This window comes from Passer montanus, unplaced genomic scaffold (genome assembly GCF_014805655.1).
Source record: "Passer montanus isolate IOZ18808 unplaced genomic scaffold, ASM1480565v1 scaffold12, whole genome shotgun sequence".
Taxonomy (NCBI): domain Eukaryota; kingdom Metazoa; phylum Chordata; class Aves; order Passeriformes; family Passeridae; genus Passer; species Passer montanus.
In genome coordinates, this window is record NW_024358722.1 from 7950146 (window position 1) to 7972266 (window position 22121).

The following is a 22121-nucleotide window of genomic DNA, read 5'->3' on the forward strand; positions in this document are numbered from 1 at the left end:
TCTTTAAATATGACTTTCAAGGTATTTATAGTAGCAATCTTTTGTCCTTAGTTACATAGTGCACTGAGTTCCTATACTTATTTAAAAGTTGTTTTGACGTAAGAGTAGAATCTGATCTGAGATAAAAAGAACCAGAATCTTTTCTATCATAAATGACAATGTTTCATCTGAAAACCTGATGATCTAACATGATTTCATGCTCCCTAGTATTACACTAAACTACCCTTTGCTCAGCTCTTACTAGTACAAAACTCCAGGCGAATCAGCTCTGAGCCAGCAAACACTTGGACACTTGATTACCTTTAAATATGTGAACAGTCCTATTGAAGGTTGTGAGTCAGATCCTCAACTTGTGTAAATCACAGGCCCTATTTAAATCAACAGAGCTGTGACAGTTTATATCAGCTGAAGATTTCACACCAGAGGTACAAGCCCATGCATAAAGACAAGTACATGCATACGTCTCTCTCCAGGCCTCTGAAAGCTAAAGAGGTCAGGTAAACTCCATACAAAGAGAGCAGTCACACTGCATTGAACATTATTGTGTTTAAAACCATTCCAGACTGTTAAACACACATTTATTATAAAGTCAAGATGAAAAATTATGAATTATTTAAGTTTATAGCACCTTAGTTACATTTAAGATGTTGCTGTTCCAAGGCTGGAGGACAGCTGGCTCGTAGTTATGACCACAAGTTACAAATATTTATGATACAAAGCAGAAGACCTTTTAGGGTAATGGAAGCTCGAAAGGCAGCTTTAATGTAGCAGTGTGCTTGCTCCATGCTTCTGGTGATGGCTCCAGAAGCATTTTTTGCAGCAGATGTAGACTTCACAGGATCCTTGCAGACCACTAACTTAGAAGATATGGATGATAAAGGAATAGGTAGAGACTGCAGGGAAACATAACTTTATATGTAATTTTAAGCCAGGCACCTAGCCCTTGTATACTTTTTCCAGCACTAGTGCACAAATGCTTTTAAGGAAAAACAATGCAAATTTTAGTGGGCATGGATAAAGAACACGAGCATCCAATGGATATTGGTATCTACACGCTCCTCTCCACTCCGAGGGCTGAAAGGGCGTGTATTTACTTCTGCGTCTCCTGCAGTCACCTTTGACGCAGCATCTCAGCTTCACACAACGACGACTTCTGCTTCCCAAGACCCGCGTGAAAAAACCCTGCTCCTTGGCTAACACCTTTCGAATTCCCATTCACCCGGAACCGAACCGGGTCATTTCTGCATCGCCGCCCTTTGTCCTTGGTTTAAGCGAAAGGCGGCTGATGCTCCCGCCACGGGGCAGCCTCGGGGCCGCAGGCCCTCAACCCCTCACTCCGGAGAGCTCTCGGGGCCGCTGCCGGGGCGGCGGGGGCGCTGTGAGGGGGGCAGCGAGAGGGGCGGTGTGAGGGGCAGTACGAGGGAGGTGTGAGGGGCAGCGAGAGCCCCTCCGCCGCTGGGACCGGGCTGGGGGTGAAGCAGGGCGGGCAGCGGCGCCGTGCTGGCCCCGGCGCCCTCCGTGCCACGCCGCAGCGCCCGGCAAGCGAGGGGCTCGCTCTTGTCTCTGTGGTTCAGGACGAAACGAGGCTGATCTTCTCCCTCCATTCCCACCCCATCTGCCCGGGGAGAGAACTGCCCGACCCCTGCGAGGGGGTGAGAGGACCGCGGGTGCGGGCGGGCACCCCTGGCTAGGCTGGAACGGGACAGCTGGAAGGGACAGGAAGGCGACTGGGAGGTGGCACGTTCCCGTGGATCTCCCACGGAGCTGATGCCTTTCCCAGGCGATGGGGGTGACATTTAACTCTGTTAGCCTTTTCTGTTGAACGCTGTCAATATATCTGAAGAAATCGGTGTCGCGAGGGAGAGAATAGGGCTTCGCAGTACTTAAAGTGTATTTTCATCACGGTCTCGTTTCTGGGCCGAAAAGCAGTGATTTGGGGTGGTAGTGAGTCACCAAGCAACAAACACTGCTTTGCTCGCAACTCCCTTCTGCCTCCAAGCCTCCAAAATGAGTGCTCTGGTGTGATAAACTCTGCTGGGGCTGTAGCCATGCAGAAGAGATGTGTGTTTTCCATATCCTTTTGGGAGTGAGGACATCCTGTTTAATGAACCAGGATGGATGCGTTTCTGTGGGGCTGGTTGGGTGGACTGGAGAAAAGGAATACCTGCACATGATGTAACCATCTGTTGCTGCATCAGAAGCAGTATCCCCTGATTTTGGATAATGTCTTCATAGGTGGTTTGAGAGCAGTGGATTGAAGAAAATGCATGAAAAGTGTTTGTGTCCTCCCTTTCTTGGGCATACTTCTGATTCATTTACTTCTGATTCATTATGTTACAGCATAACACGGTTGTTCCTTTTCCTCAGTGGTACCCTCAGTTACAGGAACAGGCAGAGGATAGAATGCACTTTCTAGGGGCACAATTTTTGTGCTTTGCTTTTTTAATGGTACTTCTGTAAGTAAATCCAGTAGGTGATGTTCTTACTGGTTCTTACACCTTTTCCTCTCTGATTAGCTTTGAGGACTGTTTTGGTGTATGTGTGTACTTTGTATGTCTCTCTGTTTCTTTGTGGTTGTAATTTTACAGTTAGTGCTGGATGATCCTAAATTGTGTCTGCAACTCCTTCCTCAGGCAGGCCTGACTGACTTTGTACAGGAAAAGTCCTTGGAAATCTGCACTAGCTTCTCTGAGCAAAAGTGTCTGGGAGTTCTCCAAGGTTTTAACCTCAAGAGGATTACAGTAAGTTGAATTTATATTTGGAAGTACAACTCAGCTGACTTACCTCTGCAGGATAAAATCCTGGAGAGACAGAAAGATTTCCATACAAGTCCCTACCATTGGTCTGCTTGCCATCTTTCCCCCTTGCTGCTGGCTGTATGCTCACATTTTGATGTTTCTTTTCCTTAGAATGTTATTGCAGTGAAGGTATCTTAAAATGACAAGCAAAACCTGTTGAGACTCTCCTTATAATTATTGAAGTGGCCATTCTGCTTCTACTAACAATGGTCCAAAATTCCCTTGTCATATGGGATTTGTATAGTGCTCTTTTTGTCCTGCTCCAGATGCTTCATGTTATAAATTCCGATTTGGCTAATATTGTTAGACTTCAGAAGCAGCTAAACTGTAAAATGCTATTATTCTTGCTGGGTTATTTGTGACAGAAAAGCAAAGGCTGTAGAGCAAAGTTTGAGGAGCTTCCTGCATAGAGGGATCCCTGTTTATAAGGGATGTGTTGCTTTGGATTAACTAGAAAAGGGATTCAGAAGTTTGTGTGCTTTTCTGCTGGACAGGGCTTGTTGCAGTTACTGAAATGAAATTAATTTCCAAGTGTATTTGTGATGGTGGTGGTATTTTGGGTTGTTTGGGTTTTTGTTGTTGTGTTTTGTTTTTAGGTTTTTTTTTTATCCTGTGCCTTCAGATAGGAAAATCTATTAGGGCTATTTTTGAATCTGAAAATCATTGCTCTACTGATGGGAGTTTTAAAAGAGGTGTGTGCTAGTTGGGGGAGTTGGGCAAATGGTGGTGGGGAGTGAGAATTTTTTTAACTAATTACTTTTAAATTGTTCTTAAACTTCTCTTTCTGCAAGCAGTTGCTTATGCCACTGGGATTCACATAAAGAAGAAATTTATTTTTAATGGGTTGTGCCTTTGCATGAATAGGGAGATTGAAGAGAATAGCAGTCTTTAAATGAGATTTGGATTGCTCCTTAATATAATAAGGTCTTTAAAACCTCAATCTACTTGTATTCTGTGTGCAGACTAGACCTATCTGGGGAGAGAGACCAGAGAAATTATTATTTCCTTGCTGTGTGTTTTGTGCATACCCATATTAAGATTCTGCACAGTAAAGGATGAGAGCTACTTTTTCAGTCTTTATTCCTTGTGTGGCCTGTCCCCAAACTTCAGTAGCCTTATTTTAATGAGTAGCTGACAGCCAGGGAGAAGTGTACTATTTGCAGCCATCCAAATTGTGGTGTGGAGCTGTGCCTTGGATGCAGAGGACAGAAGTGGTGAGAACAAAATTATTGGTAACAAAACCGATGCCAAACTATTTGTAGAGTGGACCTAGGAGATATATTTATCTACAATAGCAATTATTTAAATAGTTTCAGCTCTTCTTCACTGGACAGCATAATAGGTCTGTGAATTTCTTTAATTTTTACCTGGAAAGTACTTTTGAAGAACATGCTATAACTGCTGAGTTTTGTGGAGAAGCCAGGCTTTAGTGGTGGAAGAGTGTGTTTCAAGCAATTATGTGTCACGCTGTCATTTGGGACATGGACAAGCAGGCAAGTTTTGATTCCCTTGAACAGAAGATCAAGGGTCTAGTGTGAAGGTTCAGCATTAAGGTTTCAGCCCATCTTACAGAAGCAGAAGATCTACAGATCTGTACACTGACAGATTTGAAATGAAACAGCAATCAGCAGCTTAACTATGTGGGCAAGGCCAAAGTTTCCAGGGTCTAGCTCATGTTGCCTGCTGTGGAAGTAAAATATTGTATCTTACATAAGCAAAAGATCTACAAATCTGTACACTGACAGATTTGAAATGAAAACAGCAATCAGCAGCTTAACTATGTGGGCAAGGCCACAGTTTCCAGGGTCTAGCTCATGTTGCCTGCTGTGGAAGTAAAATATTGTTGGTGAGATGAGTAAGAATTGTTTTTCTTAAAGAGCAGCATTGTCAGAAATTAAAAGATTGCTGACAGTGTACATAAAATAAGAAAAGGTGTGTTAGCTGATGGTTACTGGCCAGAAGTTTACTAGCTTCAAGTGCGAGAAGAGCTGCTGGAGCAGAGCATGTTGAAGTTGAAGATGACAATTGTCAAGCTGGTGAAATCCTAACCAGAATGACCTGGATAACTTGTTCACAATTCTGGATACTGTGTGTTTACTTCCTTTAGCTGATAAGGAAACACCAAGCACTGTGAACATCTGTGATAAGGTGTATCAAAACTGAATACAGATACAGGAAGGAATACCTATTTATACCTGACTGATATAAATAGGTTACTCTTTATTTCCCAGTTGGGTAATTGGCTCTTCCACAGCTGTGGGATTCTTTTGAATTTGGAAGGGACTATCATTTCTTTCCTCAGGGTAGAAACCAAGTCTCACTGGAATATGGAATACTGGAATATGGTTAACTGGAGCTGACAGAGAAGGAAGTGTTAAAGGCAGTTTTCCCACTGAGACTAGTCTATCTGGAAAGTATAATAGGAGATAAGTGGCCAACTTCACACTGGCTTGATCCCAGCATTCTGTGGGAGGGTGCATAAAGCTGTTCCCAGTTCCCTCACCACTTGAGGTAGGTAATTTGGGGGACTGTATCCCCACAGAAGTGGAGCATGGAGCTGGCAGTAGCTTATGGTCAGTGCAGCAGTCAGTGTTCTAGGTGCCCCATATGGACTTAACAGTGTTTGCCTTTGCCTTTTTCTTGAGTCTTCCTGCCTTACTTCAGGGACTGTCTCCAAGCTTTTCTGTATTAGTTATCTCTCATCATCAGTGGCATTTAGACTTGTTTCTTTTTCATCCTCTTCCCTGCCTCCTCCTCTGCAGTGAATCACAGAAGGGCTGTTTTTCTTAGTCATTAAATGTAGGTGTTTGCACACCCCAGCATAGGCGGATCAGGAGGAAAATTTAGCAGACAGCTGTCTGGCAATTTGAAATTAAACAAGAAGTACTTCTGTGGGTTCTAATTCAAAATTACTTTTTGTAAACAAGAAGTATATATGTAGTAGCTATAAGATGCTTTTCTACAAATAGAAAGCACAGTTAGTTTGTTGTATTCATTATGAAAAGGGGAGGTGGTTATAATTTAGCCCTATTTTGCAGTTTACATATGCTTTTTTGGTATTGGCTTTTATTTTCAGCTGTAGAACTCCATTTTGACTTCTGACCACAGCTTGGCTGTTCATGGAGAATTACTGAGGAGCTCATCTCCTATTCTTCTGCAGATATGCAGTGTTAGATAGGTCACCATTACTGGATGTCAGGAAGTTCAGTTAACTTTAAAAAGCAAGCATTACTCCTGCCATAATCTTATTTAATGTAATGACACAAATGTTCAGATATTTTGAGACCCTCAGCCACTTGAGGGGGGAAATATTAGTAGAGAAAAGGACCTTCCAGATGAGGTTTTCCTCCTTCCTGGGCTTCTGGGTAGGCTCCAGAACTTTCATGGTATATGCTGAGTGTTCCAAACTGACAGGGATGTTTAGAGTGGTGTTGCTCAGTAGGGGCAATGCTGACCTCAGGTGAGAGACCATGTGTATTGGCCTTTTCCTTCTTACTTGCAGTGATCTTAATGGCTGCCCATGAAGAAGCTGGTTAGCGTGTTTAAAAACTGATCACTTTCCTGGATATTGGTCTTTTCCTTCTTGCAGTGATCTTAATGGCTGCCCATGAAGAAGCTGGTTAGTGTTTAAAAACTGATCACTTTCCTGGAATACCCAGCTAGTTGTATTAGCTGAAAAGAAGGATGAAGTGTCTCAGTGCCTTCAAAAGAGTGGATCAGGGATCAGTCTGGCTTGGATGTTACCTAAATTTGGAAGTCATGGTGTTTAATATGTTTTGTATCTCCCATTCACACACTGAAGTATCATATAAAAATGGAAACATTCTTTTCAGGACTCTGAAGTGATATGAGTAAATAAGTAATTCAGAATTGTGATAATGGCTGTTCAGGTATAAAGAGCAAATGAACCCAGAGAAGCAGTGTGGCTGGATGAGTTTGGGGGTGTCTCAGAACTGACAGTGAAAAGGCACCTGGGAAGCTGATAAGGTGAGTAATATTTGTCATGTTGTTTGGAGATCTGTGTTTTTCTGTGGTAGATGTGCATTCCAGCCAGTCACATTATGGAACAGCACAGAAATGCTATTACTGACCAAGACTGTAGCTCCAAGAAGGTGCTTTGCAAGTGAGCCAATGGTGCTTTTTGATGTGACCCTCAATACTACTTCTTTGACCGCAGTGCTGAAAATTGTCACCTAAATTTGTGTGCTGCTTTACAAGGAAAACTTCTGAAAGCCATTAATAACAAGTGTGTTCTAGTGCTTGAACAGAGTGAAGTTGGATTAAAGGGCGTTTTGCCCTTGAGTTAAATGGCACCTTGGAAAATGCTTATCTGATATGTATTGTGCAAACATGGAGCTTTAAGGTTCCCAATGCAATGGTAAGGCTGGATCAAAGGTCAAGGTATAAAAATATGAAGAACCATGAAATTGTACCAGATATAGGTAGAATAATGCTTCTGAATTTTGTAATGATTGAAATAAATTACAAGAGTTTTTTGCTTTTTAAGTTTTTATTTTGATTTTCTGGCAGATAAAATGTTGAGGATACCTAACACTTTTTAACTAAGACTGCTAAATATGATTATTAAAATTCATGGGCCCAATCACAAAATTTCTGTAACTGTTTAACTGAAATACAGCTATTTTAGGCATGGATCTTGGGTCAGGAGAAAGTGTGTGCTTCCTTTTTTTACTTTTGGCAGTTGTTTTATGTGCTTTCTATATTCCAAGGAGCAGCTAATTCAAAATAATAGCTCTCATTGTGCATACAAGCAACACATAGTCTTTAAACGTAAAATGTAGCTTAAAATGGACAATTGCCTTGTCCTGTCCTATCAAAACCACACATGAGCTCACTTTACTAGATTTCAATTTAGTTTGCTATGCTTTTTAAATGGATGGAGGAAAGGCTGGCATATTATATGTGACACCCAATAAAATGAGAGAACCAGTGCCCTTTTTGCTAGAACAACTTTACATACAGGCCAAATAATTACCTCCATGTGAAGAGAAAAGTAGTTTGAGAGGTTATGGTGCTGGTTTGTTTGCTTAGTTGAAAAGATTGTTGAATGTGTGCTGCTGTGGCCTAAATTCTTGGATACTGAGGAAACCAAACTTGCTCTAGAGGAAACTTTTATGATTGCTGAAGACATTATTAGGGCATATTTGACAGTGAGCTGAAGAGAATGCAGCTTCAACTAAATGTTATGTTTCTCTCTTCTTTCCTCTGTTTCAGATGTCATCTCTACCAAGGAGGGCGAAATGTGTAGCCAAAGCCCCTACATCAGAAGATCTACCTTCATTTCTTAATTCGTAAGATCTTTTTTTTCCTTGGGAATTTTTTAAAGGTTTATGCTAAGCATAAGCAATTGGATAAGAACAATGTTCAGTTTCTGAGAAGTTGATTAAAAAGTTTTCATGCACAAAACTTCAATTCTAAAATGGAAATTGCTTAGGCTTCTTCATGCTCATAATGAAGATATGGTTAAAGTGAGTTACCAGTTGTCCAAAGAGTCATGTGTACAAGGTGTATATACATCTTAAAAGTTGGTAGACTGTTTAAGCCATTAGCTCTGCAGCAGTGTGAAAGACCTGTATCTGTTGAGTCTTTCTACCTTTCTGTTGATTTTTCCTGTTCACTTTCTTTCATGCCAAAAACCACTCAAGACTAGCTTGGTTATGTATTTCTTTTTATTCTTCTCATAAGCAACATTGCTGATTCATTTGTTTTTCAGGACCTCTGAATCAGAGGAGGAAGAGGAGGAATGGGAGCCAAAAAGCAAAATTGCCAAGAGACCTCGTTTGCCAAAGAAAACTAAGGCAGAAACTAAAAAAGCTGCTGCTCCACGGTCAACTGTGGTCAGGAAAATGGCCAAAAAGGTAGCAATAAAAGAGGAAATGGTGAGTGTCTATAAGCAAGAGACATTTAATTACTGTTCCTGGGAAGTAACATGAACAGTTTTTCTGACTGGTTCAGTTGGTTGCCTGAGTCTCATAAGTTGATACAATTCCACTGTTCCTGTGAATGTTCAGTATGTTGGATAAAGGTGGCTTTGTTTTGCATTTGTCCATGATCTAAGAATCCTTCTTGAAAATTTTGGCCAGTGATAATAGGATGTGATTTTCCTTGGGTATCTTTCAACAATGTTCTCTAATATCTCTGGTTTTGGTATTGCACTTCTGTTGTCTTGCACCTTTTCACTGTTTGGGTAACACAAAACAAAGTCCTTCTTGAAAATTTTGGCCAGTCATAATAGGATGTGATTTTCCTTGGATATCTTTCAACAATGTAAATGAATAAATGCCTCTGCTCTTTCTGTAATATCTCTGGTTTTGGTATTGCACTTCTGTTGTCTTGCACCTTTTCACTGTTTGGGTAACACAAAAGAAAAGGCAGCCTGTGGTTACCTTTCCTTGCATGGCTGTTCCTTGCATGGCAGTTTTATTATTATTAATATAGAATGGCGTTATATTGAAAATTAGATACTTCTGTCAGCTGTTAACTTCTGAAATCACATCATGACAAAAGCCAGTCCTTCTGACTTCTGAGGATGATCTCTGCAGAAAGTCAGTAAAGAAGGTGAGGCTTGTCCAAGGTTAAACTGTATCTTGGCAGACCAGATCTCAGTGCCAGTTCCCATGCTGGGAACCTAACACCTCAGAAGTGCTTCCCTGCTGTTTCCTGGTTTGTTGACATGAATGGAGGGAAACATTGTAGGTCAGTGTCTTCTGAAGGAAGGTCCTATTAAATTATTTGCAGAATAATTTTATTTGATCTAAATCAGAGTTCTGCTCTGTGTGTTTGTATTGTTTCCTCCATGCAAGATACATTTCAGGTTACTTGGTTTCTGGCTGGCATTTTGCTGCCAGAGACATTACTTGGGAAGATGATGTGTGGTAGCAAGTCTATTTAGAGTTTAAATGAAATGTTGAACCGCTTTGTAACAGTCAGTGCTTAATATGGTTTTAATATCTTTTTGGCAGGATGCATCCTTGCCTATTGCACCTGTAGAAGATAATAAAATGCAACTTCTGAAACCTAAGGAAGAAAATGCAGGCACTAAACCAAAAAGTTTAAATCGAACACCAGAAATGCCTAAGAAAATGGAAATAAATTCATTCCAAGGGAAAAACGAAAAGACTTTAGTGAGTGATGAAAAACCCTCAACAAGTGTTCCTGTAGTGAAACAAGAGAAATGCGAGGAAGAGTTGGCTTTTGATGAACCGCCCTCTAAAAAGATTAAGTTGAATGCATGTCCTGAAGGAAAGCCAGTTAAAAATCTGGGAGGCAAGAAAATAAAAGAAGAATTTGAAATGAACTGGGATATTGTACAGGTATGAGATTTTTTTCCTTTTCTGAGGTACCAATTAAATTATTTCCTGTGTAATTAGCACTTACAATCTTAACATACAATTTCAGTCCTCTGAAGTTGTCATTTAACCTCTGCTTAGGTTGTCATAAAATGTGTATAAATATAGATGTTGGTTGGTAACTGTTAAAACCTCAAACTTTTACATCATTCTAATATCTGTGACTTTGGGTGTCCTTTGAACAGAGCTTGCCTGTAACAGTTTGCGTGGTTCTCCTGCATGAGCACATGGGGTTTTTGGTGGATGTACACAACTGAAACTCCCACAGGAAGGCATGCTGACAGATTTGGGATGTTTGTGTGCAGTTTTACAGCTTAGTATTTAGTCAGTGTGGATCACTTAGTTGCAGAGACCCATTTGAGAATCTTTATCAATTTGTTGTTCTGTCAGGAAGGAGATTTGCATTCCTCATGCAACAGTGATGAGAAGGGAGATATCTTTGTTTTTGTAGGATTTTAACTTTGAAGCCATTCAGGTGGAGGCAGTTTTAGCATAGCTCTTGTGCTGGAAGCCTGAGTGTGATCATGCAAGATTTTAATATTAATAGAGTGGGAATAGATAGGACATATTGTATTCATCATCCTTAGTACAGTCTACTTAAGAAAGCTGTAAAATTTTGTGAGTTTTCTCACATATTCCTGGAAACACATATGGAGAATTTGATCCTGCTGTGTGTTCTAAAAGGAGTGAATATGGTTGTGCAGGTGTTGTTATATTTTTAGGCTTCAGAATGAAACTTTTGAAAGGCTTTTGTATCAGCCCTCTATGGTAACTACTGTAGTGAAGTGCAAACAGATCATGATGGTTAAAATGTTACTGAGATAAGCTGCTTGTATAGGGTGTCAGTGATTCCATATTGATACCCTATATTTTTAGAAAGCTCAGTTGGTACAAAATAATGTTTAACTTTGCAAGGCTTGGTTTGTCTTGGCACTATCAGTGGTATTGCTAGTTTCCTGGTTGAGTGGGATTTGGATCAGCTCTGGTTTTGTGGGTTTTGTTTGTTTAGCTGAACCATGAGGTATGTCAGTGTGGGCTTTAAAAAAAATTCCAAGTTTTCTGTGTTGCTGTGTACTGTTTATGCTGTATACGCATAATAGCATAAACTGCTGTTTCTGCTTTGTTTTATAATTTTGATTTGTTTTTTCTTCCTCATTTCCCAAGAGATACTGCTTCCTGCATTTCTTACTGTGGTTAGAAGTATCTGGAAACATTGGTTGCTGCATGTCTTGCTGAAATGCTGGCTGTGGTGGCTGGATGCATGAGGAACCTGACATCCTGTCTTGGGGAGGACAGTAGTCTCTGCTGGCCAGTGCAATGTTTTGGGAATGGTTTTGGATGTTGAATAAGAGGCTATTTAAAGCAATCTACCATCTCTCTTAAATGTGTTTGGTTGTTGTGTTTGGGTTTTTTTCCCTCTCAATTGACAGGCCTTGTCAGAAATAACAAATGTTGAACCATGGGTATGTGCAAACTTAATCTGGCTCTTTCAAGAGGAAAACACGATTCCTTTTATTGCTCGGTACCGAAAGGAGCTCATCAATAACCTGGAGGCCGACGCCTTGCGGGAAGTGCAGCACGCGTTGGAAGAGCTGCGGTAAGTGAGCCAGCAGCACCAGAAGGGATCTGGGGGGAGGTGAGTAACAACTGGCTGCTGCTCCTGTGTCTCTTGTTTTACCTCCTTGTACACACTACACCTGTAAACGAACTGAGAAATAAAATAGTTTAAAACTGGGGTAATTATGCTTGGTATCTGTCTGGGGTTTTGTTAGTTTTTTTGGGACGTTGGTTTTTTTTTTTGTTTGTTTGTTTGTTTTTTCTCTAAGTAACAAGAACACCTGTAAAGGAACTGAGAAATAAAATAGTTTGAAACTGGGGTAATTATGCTTGATATCTATCTGTGGTTTTGTTAGTTTTTTTGGGAGGTTGGTTTTTTTTTTGTTTGTTTGTTTGTTTTTTCTCTAAGTAACAAGAAATCTAGAATTATTGCCAAAGAAAAACTAACCTTCCAATTTCTTTGCAGTTTATTAAAACTGCACAGAAAAACTTGTACTAAAAGAGTAGTTAATAGTTGCTGGAAATACATATCGTGATGAGATGGAAGCTTCACTCCTAGAAAAAGAATTGCTAAGAGCCCCTTGGCTCCCTGCTTGGGTCAGGGAAGCTTCTAGTGAAGAGCCCTTCTTAGATTGGAGTGTGCCAGGAGATGAGGTTAAACTATCCCAGATCACTGCAGGAAAGAAATGATCAGCAAAGCTTGTGGCAGTGGATGAGACTGCTTTCATTCCATCTTACTTTTGAGTGTCCCTGTCTTGAAATAGCAAGAGAACAGACTGGTCAGCTGTTCTGTCAGCTTGATGTTGTCCTCCTTGTACTCCCTGCTAACCCCTACCAAGAGATCCTTTCCAAGGGGGGAAGGTGGCCTGAGAGTTCTTGTCTTGACAAGTAATTAAATAATAACCAAATACCCCTGCTGCTTGCGTTTGCCTCCATGTACCTTACTGAAGACCTAGGAGTTTAAATCTGGTAGCCTCTACTTGATGCTGCAGAACTGTTTTGATATAAATTGTATCTGTATCTTGTATCATCAGTGTAGATTTATTCTAGGGCCTTTTTATTTGGCTTCCAGGCCAATAGTATTACAAAAATGTGTGGAGCAGTAATTACTATCAGTGTTACTTGATGGTTTTTCTTAGAACTACCACAGGATATTTTGATACAGTTTAGAACTACCTGAAGAGAGACAAAAATAGTTAGAAACTTTTAGATTATTGGAAGGTTAACATGAGATACAATTTTCAGGGGTTTGAGCCAAGTAATAGATATGGTCACAATCAACAGACATTTTAATTCACTGTGAAATGTTACTGTTAACATTAATCTCTTGCATTTCAGTACTGTTGCAAAGAAGACACATACAATGATACAGAAGTTGAAGAAAGAAGGAAAGTTATCCAGTTGCCTTTTAAAAGGATTGCTAAATTGTAGAACTTTGGAAGAATTAGACCATGTGGTCAGTACTCTAATCTTTTTCAGATCAACCTTAGTTTAAGTGTAATCTTGCATAACCAAATAGTGTATAATGTCAAGTGCAAAGCATGATTTAAATACTTTGCTGCTTTTTAATAACTGGTTTTGTTTTGTTTGTTCTTTTTGTTATAAGTCTGCACCTTATAAAACTGGGAGTAAAGGCACCAAAGCCCAGAGGGCCAAGCAGTTGGGATTAGAACCTGCTGCTCTCTCCCTTCTGCAGAATCCTGTGGAACTCAATCTCTTTTCTTACATTAGACCAAATACCAAAGGTAAGTGCTGTGCTTCTTTGAGCAGTAATGTTCTAAATGTCTGAAAATATTTTAAGAGGGAAATTACTTTAATTGTTCTGATGTTGCTGGAAGTTAGGCAACTACTTGAAATTCAGCAGTGCGACATGTGATAACATGTTAACACATTTAATGACTCTTCAGCCTTTCCTCTCTTTGTATTGCAAACAGTAATAACTATGGTAAGGAAATAACATAAATCTGGAGACCTTATAGTTCACATCTGTATTTACTGGTAAGAGAGAGGGAACCACACCACACATCCGAGACCTTTCCATTGTTCTCCTTGTATTCCTGAAGATTCAATGCTGATTGTACAAGAGGTTTATGCTCATAGTCTGTACAGAAGGAAATGTCACCCAGCAAAGCATATCTTAATGAAAACTGGCCTAGGGGATTGGGAGTGAGCAGGAGAATTTGTGTCTGAATGACAGTAGGGATTGCAGAAGATGTAATTTCTGTAATTTGAGCAAGAACTTTTAACAGCATGATTGTCACGTATAGATTGCTGAACTGTCTGTCTTTGTGAATGCAGTTATGGGTGGATCTGTAGGGGGCAATCTCTGACAATAAAATGTGAAGATTGCTGTGGCCTTCTGTATGATGTTAAAATAGAAATGTATGTCTATTCTTCCCTTTTCAATTTTGATTTGTTTTTCCTTTTTCACGTACTTTTTCAATTTCAGCATAAAGGTACTGAACCTCCTCAGTAAGGCTGGCTCTTAGTTTTCCCACTTCAATTTATTTAAGAACTACTCATAAAATTCTGCTAATTTTGCAACGAAAATCTGTTACCAAATATTTTGGTTATTAAATTACTGCATTTCAGCACACGTCATTACTTCATACAGCACTGTATTGCAGCCATATATCTGACTATTTTGGTGCAGTCTAAAGAGCCAAAAAAAATAATCTCTGTGAAACTTCAGATAAATTATTTAGAGTATATTCAAAAGGAATTGCTGTTTGTTGCACCATAAACAGTAGTTTTTTGAAATCAGTACACCTATTTTCAATTCTGTCCTAAAAATAGTCCTGCTTAGGTTTATATAATGGTCTGCCTTTGAAGGAAATCAGAAGTTATATACATCTATGAACTGGGTCACTTTTATCACTTTGGGAGCCAGTTTGACAGCTTATATACAACTTGAGATCAGAGCGTTTTGGTTTTTTTTAAGGAATGAGCCATTTGCAGTACAGCAAAGTTTTCATCAAATCTTAATATTTTGATTCTTTTAAATTCTCAGTGTTTTTCAACTTATCCTAAAAATAAACTGAAATAAAAACAGCAGGTCATGTTCCAAGGCCTGACATTGTAAAGTTAAAGAAGCAGGCTAACCAGAAAACTTTGTTCTTTTAGTTGTATGCATGGTCAAAAATTTCTCTAATTACACAAGCACATGCTGTTGGACACAGTAAAACGCCTGTGAGAGTGGTGCTTGTTGAATGGGAACTTTGATTATTTCTCAAATTCTGACTTTTTTGGGCCTATGTCATCTCATTTAAATAATCTACTTGAGTGTCTCAGTCTGTGTTCAGTATGATGCATGTCGTAATTCCCTTAGCTTTGTATTCTGACATCACTTCTACATGAGAAATAGTAACTCATAGATGTAAGGATCCAAAATTTACAACTTCTGATAAGTTTAGACATTTAATATTGTATTCTTATTCTCACTTTTTTTTTTCTAGCAGGTAAGTTTAGCTTCCTTGTCTTAAAAAGGGGCAAGATAATTTTTTTTTTTTAGAGTGTGTCACTTTATAGCCTAACCAGAAGCAGGGTTCTGGGTTCAATGAATAGGTAAAGCTGTGCAGGCTGTTAAAATGGTGTAAATAAAGCTGTCCATTAGGCAGAGGAGTGAACAGCAGCATGTGTTGTAAGAGACAGTTAATGCTGCATCTGCCAGCTCTAGGATTCTTGCTGTTTGGTCTGAGGCATTCATTACTGACTCTTGCTAGAAGCAGAGCTAGATATAGCGAATTAAAATACAAGATGTCTGTTTTATTTCATTATCTCTGCTTCTGGTCTAATTCAATCCCTTTGCTAAGGAGAATTATGTGCTTCCTCTTTTGGCCATTTGAAGGAAAGAATGGGTTCTGTGTGTTGGAAATTAACTGAATGATTCTGTTACTTCTCCAGAGATATGAAAACATTTGTAATTCCATGTCTTCAAAGACATTTTATAACTTCAGTGTTTCATAGGAGAGGTTGATGGTACCCTGGCCTCAAAAGTGTTGTTGTGCTAAGTCCTGCTACAATGCAGTGGAAATATAAAACTCTTCCACAGAGAAAATACAGTATTACCTGCAAAGAATTTCAGGCAGTTTTCATACCAGTAGCAAAATAACTAGACTTCTGCTGCAGTTGCTAATTTTATTAAAAACTCAAAAATTATATTTAATTTTTTCAAAAATTATATTTCAATATCCACTTTTACTATTGTACTATTTACATCACAAATGTTAAGATCTGTTAGCATTCAAGTAAAAATAATTTTTTTTCTCTAATTTTAATATAATTTTGACTTACAATAATGCATTGGTCACTTCAGGCTCATTAAAAATATAGTTTCAGAGGTTTTGGAAAGGAAGCTTTAGTTGGTAAAAACTTTAATGAATTAGAATTCTTTGAAATCTTTGCAAGTCAGATACCTTTAATCGGTTCCCTTTCATCTTGCATATATTTGCAGCTGTGTAAAGTAATTTTATTACTTTTTCTGTAATTATTAACTGTATATTATAGTGACTACGTATTCTATAATTATTTTTCTTCTAAGGGCTTGCGAATATCCAGGAAGTAGAGGCTGGAGTGCAGCATATTTTAGCAGACATCTTTGCTAAAGATAAAGATACACTGGATTTTATCAGGAAATTGTAAGTTGTGTTCTTACTTTCTAAATTTCCTTGCTTACATGGTAAAATGCAGTCTCCTAGTGGCAGATGCAGGACTTTTTCTTAGTGATGTGAAACCAGTGTTCCTGTGGGATGGATTTGGGGCTATTCCTGTGTGTGTTCATTAGCCCTTCTGGCTGTCAGTGCAGTAGAGATCTGCTGTGAGCATGGTGTGATGTTGTAACTCTGAAAGAATGAAAAACTCTGTGCTCTGCCCTGTGAATAGCAGATCTCCCTTGCAGTTAGTGACCCATGAGAGAGTTTTCCCTCTTTGTGCTTTCTTCAAGCTATAACTCTTCAGAAGTGAGTCTGCTTAAGCTCTTGCTCCAATAGCTGATTTGACACTGATTTGTCAGTGTAACTGGTGTGCAGTGATGATTTGATTTTGGCATTGGTAGCCAATAAGGCAAACAAATATGACTGTTTTTAAAGCAGGACTTAGTGATTCTTTAATTGTTAGCAGAATTTAAGTTTTCTTACATTACCTGACTTCAGTGTTGTCATGTCTGGGGAGTTGGTGTGACACAGCAATAGTCACTTATTTCATTTTGTCTGATATGTGCCCTCTGGGGCAGAGAAGAAAGTTATTAGAGAACATGCACCACCTTAGGAACATGCAGAGTTGCTTTGAAACAGCAGTGTGATAATTTCAGTGAAGGGGGTTGTTTTGTAAGGGATGTGCTGTCACTACCTGACTGTCACTTTCATTATTTTGACCATTGAAGTTCGTTAATTGAATACTCAGTGCTTTAATGGTGAATCCTGTTCATCTGAGGTGTGTTGTATATATGATAATCATGAGGAGTATTCAGGATTGACTGTAATTTTTTTTGCAACTTCCCAAAATTTGTTATGTGAAGTTGAACCCATAACTGAAGTGCAGGTGGTGGCTTTTGAGTTTGCATTCCCTTGAGGAGGAGGGCTGTGAGCTTTTTCTGCTTGAATGTCTTCTCTTGGTATATTACAGTCAGTACACATTATGTCACCTCAGCATGGAGTTATGTCATCCAGTTCTGCAGGTAATTAGAGTTAAGATAACTTGTAATTGATCAGACTCCAAACTTAATGTATATCTGATCTATGCAGTAATGACTTGTTACAAGTTTCATGCTAAAATACTTAATAAATATCTGATTTTCTTCTGTTCAGATGCCAGCAAAGGTACATTTCAATCCAATCAACATTGGCAAAAGTGTCATCCAAAAATGGAAATGAAAAAGATATTGATAAATTCCAACTGTACCATGAGTTTTCTTGTAATATAAAGAATATTCAGCATCATCAGGTAAAACTTGAAATTTTAATGGTATTTTTCTTAGAATTTTAACTGTAGTAAATGTTGCTTTGTTTTTGAATTGTGTTCCTTAAAACTGTTTCTAAAGATATTTTCTTTTTCTTTACAGTTATCAGAGGTATTAGAGGCTTTCAAATTCTTGAAATGCAGAAATAAGCTCTTGATCTCTGTTTTAAGAAACAGAGCAAAGGACTGCTATTTAGTACCCCAAAAATGGGTTTGTTTTGCAAGTAATCTTTTTCTTTTTCCTTTATGGAGCATCTTCAGTTATCCTAAGCCCCAAGATTAGACTTATAGAACTAGATAAAGAAAGAAGGGCTGAAGCAAAATTACCAGCTGATGAGAAGCTGGTGGCTGTACTGCTAGGCTACCCCTGTAACTGAAGTTCAAAGGTAGAAGTGTGATGCACTCAATGCAACTGTCAAGACCTCTGCACTAATTCGTAACTAATCACCAAGTGAATTGCCTCTTGTTTTATTTACAGTCCTTAAAAAAACCCCAAAACAAACCCAACAAAAACCAATTAATAAAAACAAATGATAATCCCAAACCATAGTATCACAGAAGACAGACCACTTAGATGCTTCTAACTAGAAATGTCCTTTTCCTTTAGAAGGCTCTGATATGCTCTCATTTTTTCTGTGCTTTCTGTTTTAAACCAGTGTATTTTGAATTAATTAAGGATTAATTTCTTACAAAAAAAATTCACAACATGGGTAGGCTAATTTTTAAGCTGTTTTCCCCCTTTCCAATATGAAAGGTGTTAGGTGAAAGACTAAATAGCTATTTTTGATTTCAATGGGCTGTTCTTGCATAGATGTTTAAAGAGGTACCTGTGGTTTTTCTCTTGTAATAACCATGAACATTTACTGTACCTATATTGATAGTTATCTGGTGAAAAGTTGCTTCCAGAGGGCTGGGAAATGTTGATAGAGTAATCTATTGGCTGCTGTGGTGACATTGACAAAGATTGGTCGATTCATCATGTTGTTATATACGGGTTCTTTTGTGTCCTTTTTTGTTGAAGAAATACTTTAGCTGGGAAAGAGTGTTTGGTTTTACCTGCTCTCACAGTGGTGAATACCATGATGTTCACTCAGTACATGTTGCATAAGTGTTTCCTGGGGTGATGGTATGATTTAGTTCTTGTTCAAGGCATCCTTTTTTTTACTTAAGGAAAACTGTTGCTTAGCTGCAGTGAGGGCTCAAAACTGTATTTCCCAAACCTGGTCAGCACTTTGATTATGTGGCTGCACTGTTTTTTATCCAGGATGTGCCATTAGTTTGTGTGTTTGATGTTATGATTAGCTCAGCCTGCTTTGGTTTATTCTTTCCTGTGCCTGCTGCTAATCTGAATACCTCTTTCTTTACCCATTCTGGCTCTTCAGAGATATAATAAGCACTGATTTTGCAGCTGGTAGTCCTGTAATCATGGGATGGTTTTGCACACTTATGGGCTGCCTTTTATCTGTATATTTCTGCTATCAGCTATTCTAATACACTGAATATTTATGTACTGTGAATTATAGAAGTCTTGAGTTGCTTGTGCTTCAGTGAGGTTTCAGGGATCAAGGTGTGACAGGTCTCTCTGTACTAGCTGAGAAAAAAATGGGTTTTATGACAGTTTCTGACATGTAACATTTGCTGTATTATAAATATAGTGTAACTTTTCGTGTCTTTTTTTGGTTCTTGGGTTCTTTTTTCAGTTTCTGTCTTTCTTGCTTTTGTATTTTGATAATGAAGTAAGAAGAGGGTTTTTTCCTTTATCTGCCATTTCTTCATAAAGCTTAAATCCTGGTATTGTACTTTTGCAATCATCATTTTCTCATCATCTTAATTTTCTTTTTTACTTAACCTTATTCCCCTACTGATGCAAATTGCCATTTTTTGATGTTATTTCCTTGGGTTATGGCCATCCTTTTCTCAATACATAAGTCTTTATTTTTTCCTTCACTTAAGACTATGAAGAGATAGTTCCTTGTGCATTTAAAAATTGGCAAAAATATATTCTTTAAGAATAGAGTTCAAAATGTCTTCAAGAGGAGGAATTCTCTGGTTTGGCTCAAGATTATGAAAAGAAGCTTATACCTTAAAAAGATATAGGAAAGCCTGAACCTCAGAGTGATTTATATAATTTACTAATTCCTAAGAACTTTAGGTTAAATAGGTGTGTTTGAAGAACTGTTGTAGAGCTTACTGCTTTGAAGACCTTCTCAACTGCTATCATGGCTGTATACAGATGAGTGTTCTGAATGACTTTAGGCAGAGGCACAAGTCAGCTTTGAATCACCTCTTTTCAGAGTTGCAAACACAAGATTCTGTAAAATACCACACTGAAACTTACAATCACCTGAGTATGGAAGTGCAAGTGATCTTAAAGACCTGGGTACAACCCTAACTCTGCTCTGGTTAGATGTGAGTATGGAGGGTGCACAGTAGCCTGGCATGTTACCTGTAGGAGAACAAGCTGTGCCTTTGTGACCAAAGCCCTGGCAGCTGTGGGTGTGCCTTGCAGCATGTGTTGCAGTGAGTTTAAGTGCTGTGCAGTAAGCTGTGCTGCAGCTTGGTTCTGCTGTAGGTCTGGGTTACTTCCTGTGCCGCTGTCATTTTGTCTGCTGAGAGTCCTGAAGTAATCAGGACTGGTGTGGAGTCAGGTTGTTTAAAAAAGTTAAAATACTAAACTGTAATACTGTCATTTTGTCTGCTGAGACATGTCATTTTGTCTTGCTTGAGTCCTGAAGTAATCGGGACTGGTGTGGAGTCAGGTTGTTTAAAAAAGTTAAAATACTAAACTGTAATGAGAAAAAAACTTTGTTTTAGTCAGCTTTAAAAGCTGACTCCAGATTTTGACATGGTCAGATACCCTGTGGGTGTTTCCAGCTGGAACATTTTGCTAGCAGGAGATTCAGTCACAGCTTCTTCCTTTGGCAGCAAGGAGAACCTGACTGGACTCTCTTAGGACATAGCTGAGAAGCAATACCAACACTGTCATAACTAAGGAAAAAAAAATCTTTCAAGAGTTTATTTGAGTTTTTGACTAACTGTAAACAGTTTAGTGTTTGTGTACGCCTTGGGGTTGCTTTCCTGTATTTGGAGATGACTGAAATAGTGGGAGGAAAAGAATTCATGAATTAAGTGTACCATTTGAGGCAAATGCTCTATTTTCAATCTCAGACTTAAAAGGAATTGGAATTTAAAGTCCTTGGCAAAGTATACAGAACTTATTCCGTGAGTTTAAGTCAATATGCAACATATAAGAGAACTGTGCAAAATGAAGCATGTTGTGTTTTTAGGGTAAACAGAATAAGGTTTGATGAATCTTGTGACTGGATCATATTGTTGTTCTTGCTTTCTCTGAAAAATGTATGTTGTTTCTAACAACCCTTGCCCTGGATCTGTTCCAATGTCATATAAAAACAGTCTTTTTCCAGAAGTGAAGACTGCTTTGTGACTAGAATAGTCAGATTTTAACCTGTTACTTAAAAAAACAAACTAAACAAAAAGAGCTTTATTATATTAGAGGGAGAAATTGAGTAATTACATTCTTAACTGAGCATTTATTGGATGGTAATTCTTCTGTAAATATGTCACTTAGAACAGGATAGTCAGATTGTTTGAGAATAAAAAATATAGATAATATTAGTGACTGCATTAGCAGCTGGTTGACGTTCAGGTGACTGACACAGTCTGCAGATGTAGTGCCAGGAAACAAAATGTGATGCAAATATTGACCCTGCTGACAGCATGCTGAATGATGACACTATAATTCTATCACATATATTCTCTGTTGTGAGCATCACTTTGATTTCATTTTAACTTGACATTTAGCTTTCTCTCTTTTTAGAAAGTCAGAATAAATGTGAAAGCATTTGATTTGTTAAAATGTGTCTTTCTAATTTCTATGTGAAAACATTTGCTTTGGCAGTCAAGGTACCAGATGCTATAATATTTCACATGCAATCTTTATTATTAGCTTTGTTGTTCAATGATATGTCAGGCCTGGTATGTCACAGGAGCAGTAAGGCTGAGGAATATAAATTGGTACTATGTCCTGGAGTCATTTTAAACCATTGTATTTAACATATGTGACATGTCTGAGTTAGCTAGTGATTGAATTAAAGTTCATGATTGACACAGAATGCTCTGTTGTGACAGTGCTCAGGGCCTGCTACATACAGCAACATGTGTAGTCATACAGGAATGTCAGCTTCGAGCAGGTTTCTGATTTTTGGTATTTTTCTACTTTAAAATACTTTGGAAGGAAATATGAAATCTAAAGATGTGCATTTTATTTGCTTCCAAGTATTATTCTGTTTCTAAAATTACTCATCATTGAGTTTTTTCTTAGTATTAAGGTGAATATTCAGTGTCTCCATAGTGGGATTAGACTAGGAGTTATCCACCAGAATCCTCCAGGATCCACTGCTTGTGTTGTGATTCTGGTTTT

At 38.6% G+C, this 22121-nt stretch overlaps 1 protein-coding gene across 2 annotated transcripts in view; it reads left to right on the forward strand.

Moving 5' to 3' along the window:
- Positions 1-1449: 1449 nt before the first annotated feature.
- SRBD1 (S1 RNA binding domain 1) overlaps positions 1450-22121 on the forward strand; it is a 125024-nt gene continuing 104352 nt past the window's right edge. Inside the window, exons 1-11 of one of the 2 annotated variants that reach the window (XM_039698021.1) lie at positions 1450-1652; positions 2634-2741; positions 6632-6785; positions 8034-8110; positions 8533-8698; positions 9782-10132; positions 11599-11765; positions 13064-13181; positions 13332-13470; positions 16266-16362; positions 17530-17665. In XM_039698021.1, coding sequence (XP_039553955.1) covers positions 8034-8110; positions 8533-8698; positions 9782-10132; positions 11599-11765; positions 13064-13181; positions 13332-13470; positions 16266-16362; positions 17530-17665 — 1251 coding nt within the window. In that variant the 5' untranslated portion in view covers positions 1450-1652; positions 2634-2741; positions 6632-6785. The remainder of the gene's footprint in view (positions 1653-2633; positions 2742-6631; positions 6786-8033; positions 8111-8532; positions 8699-9781; positions 10133-11598; positions 11766-13063; positions 13182-13331; positions 13471-16265; positions 16363-17529; positions 17666-22121) is intronic. The other variant, XM_039698022.1, reaches the window with a different exon arrangement.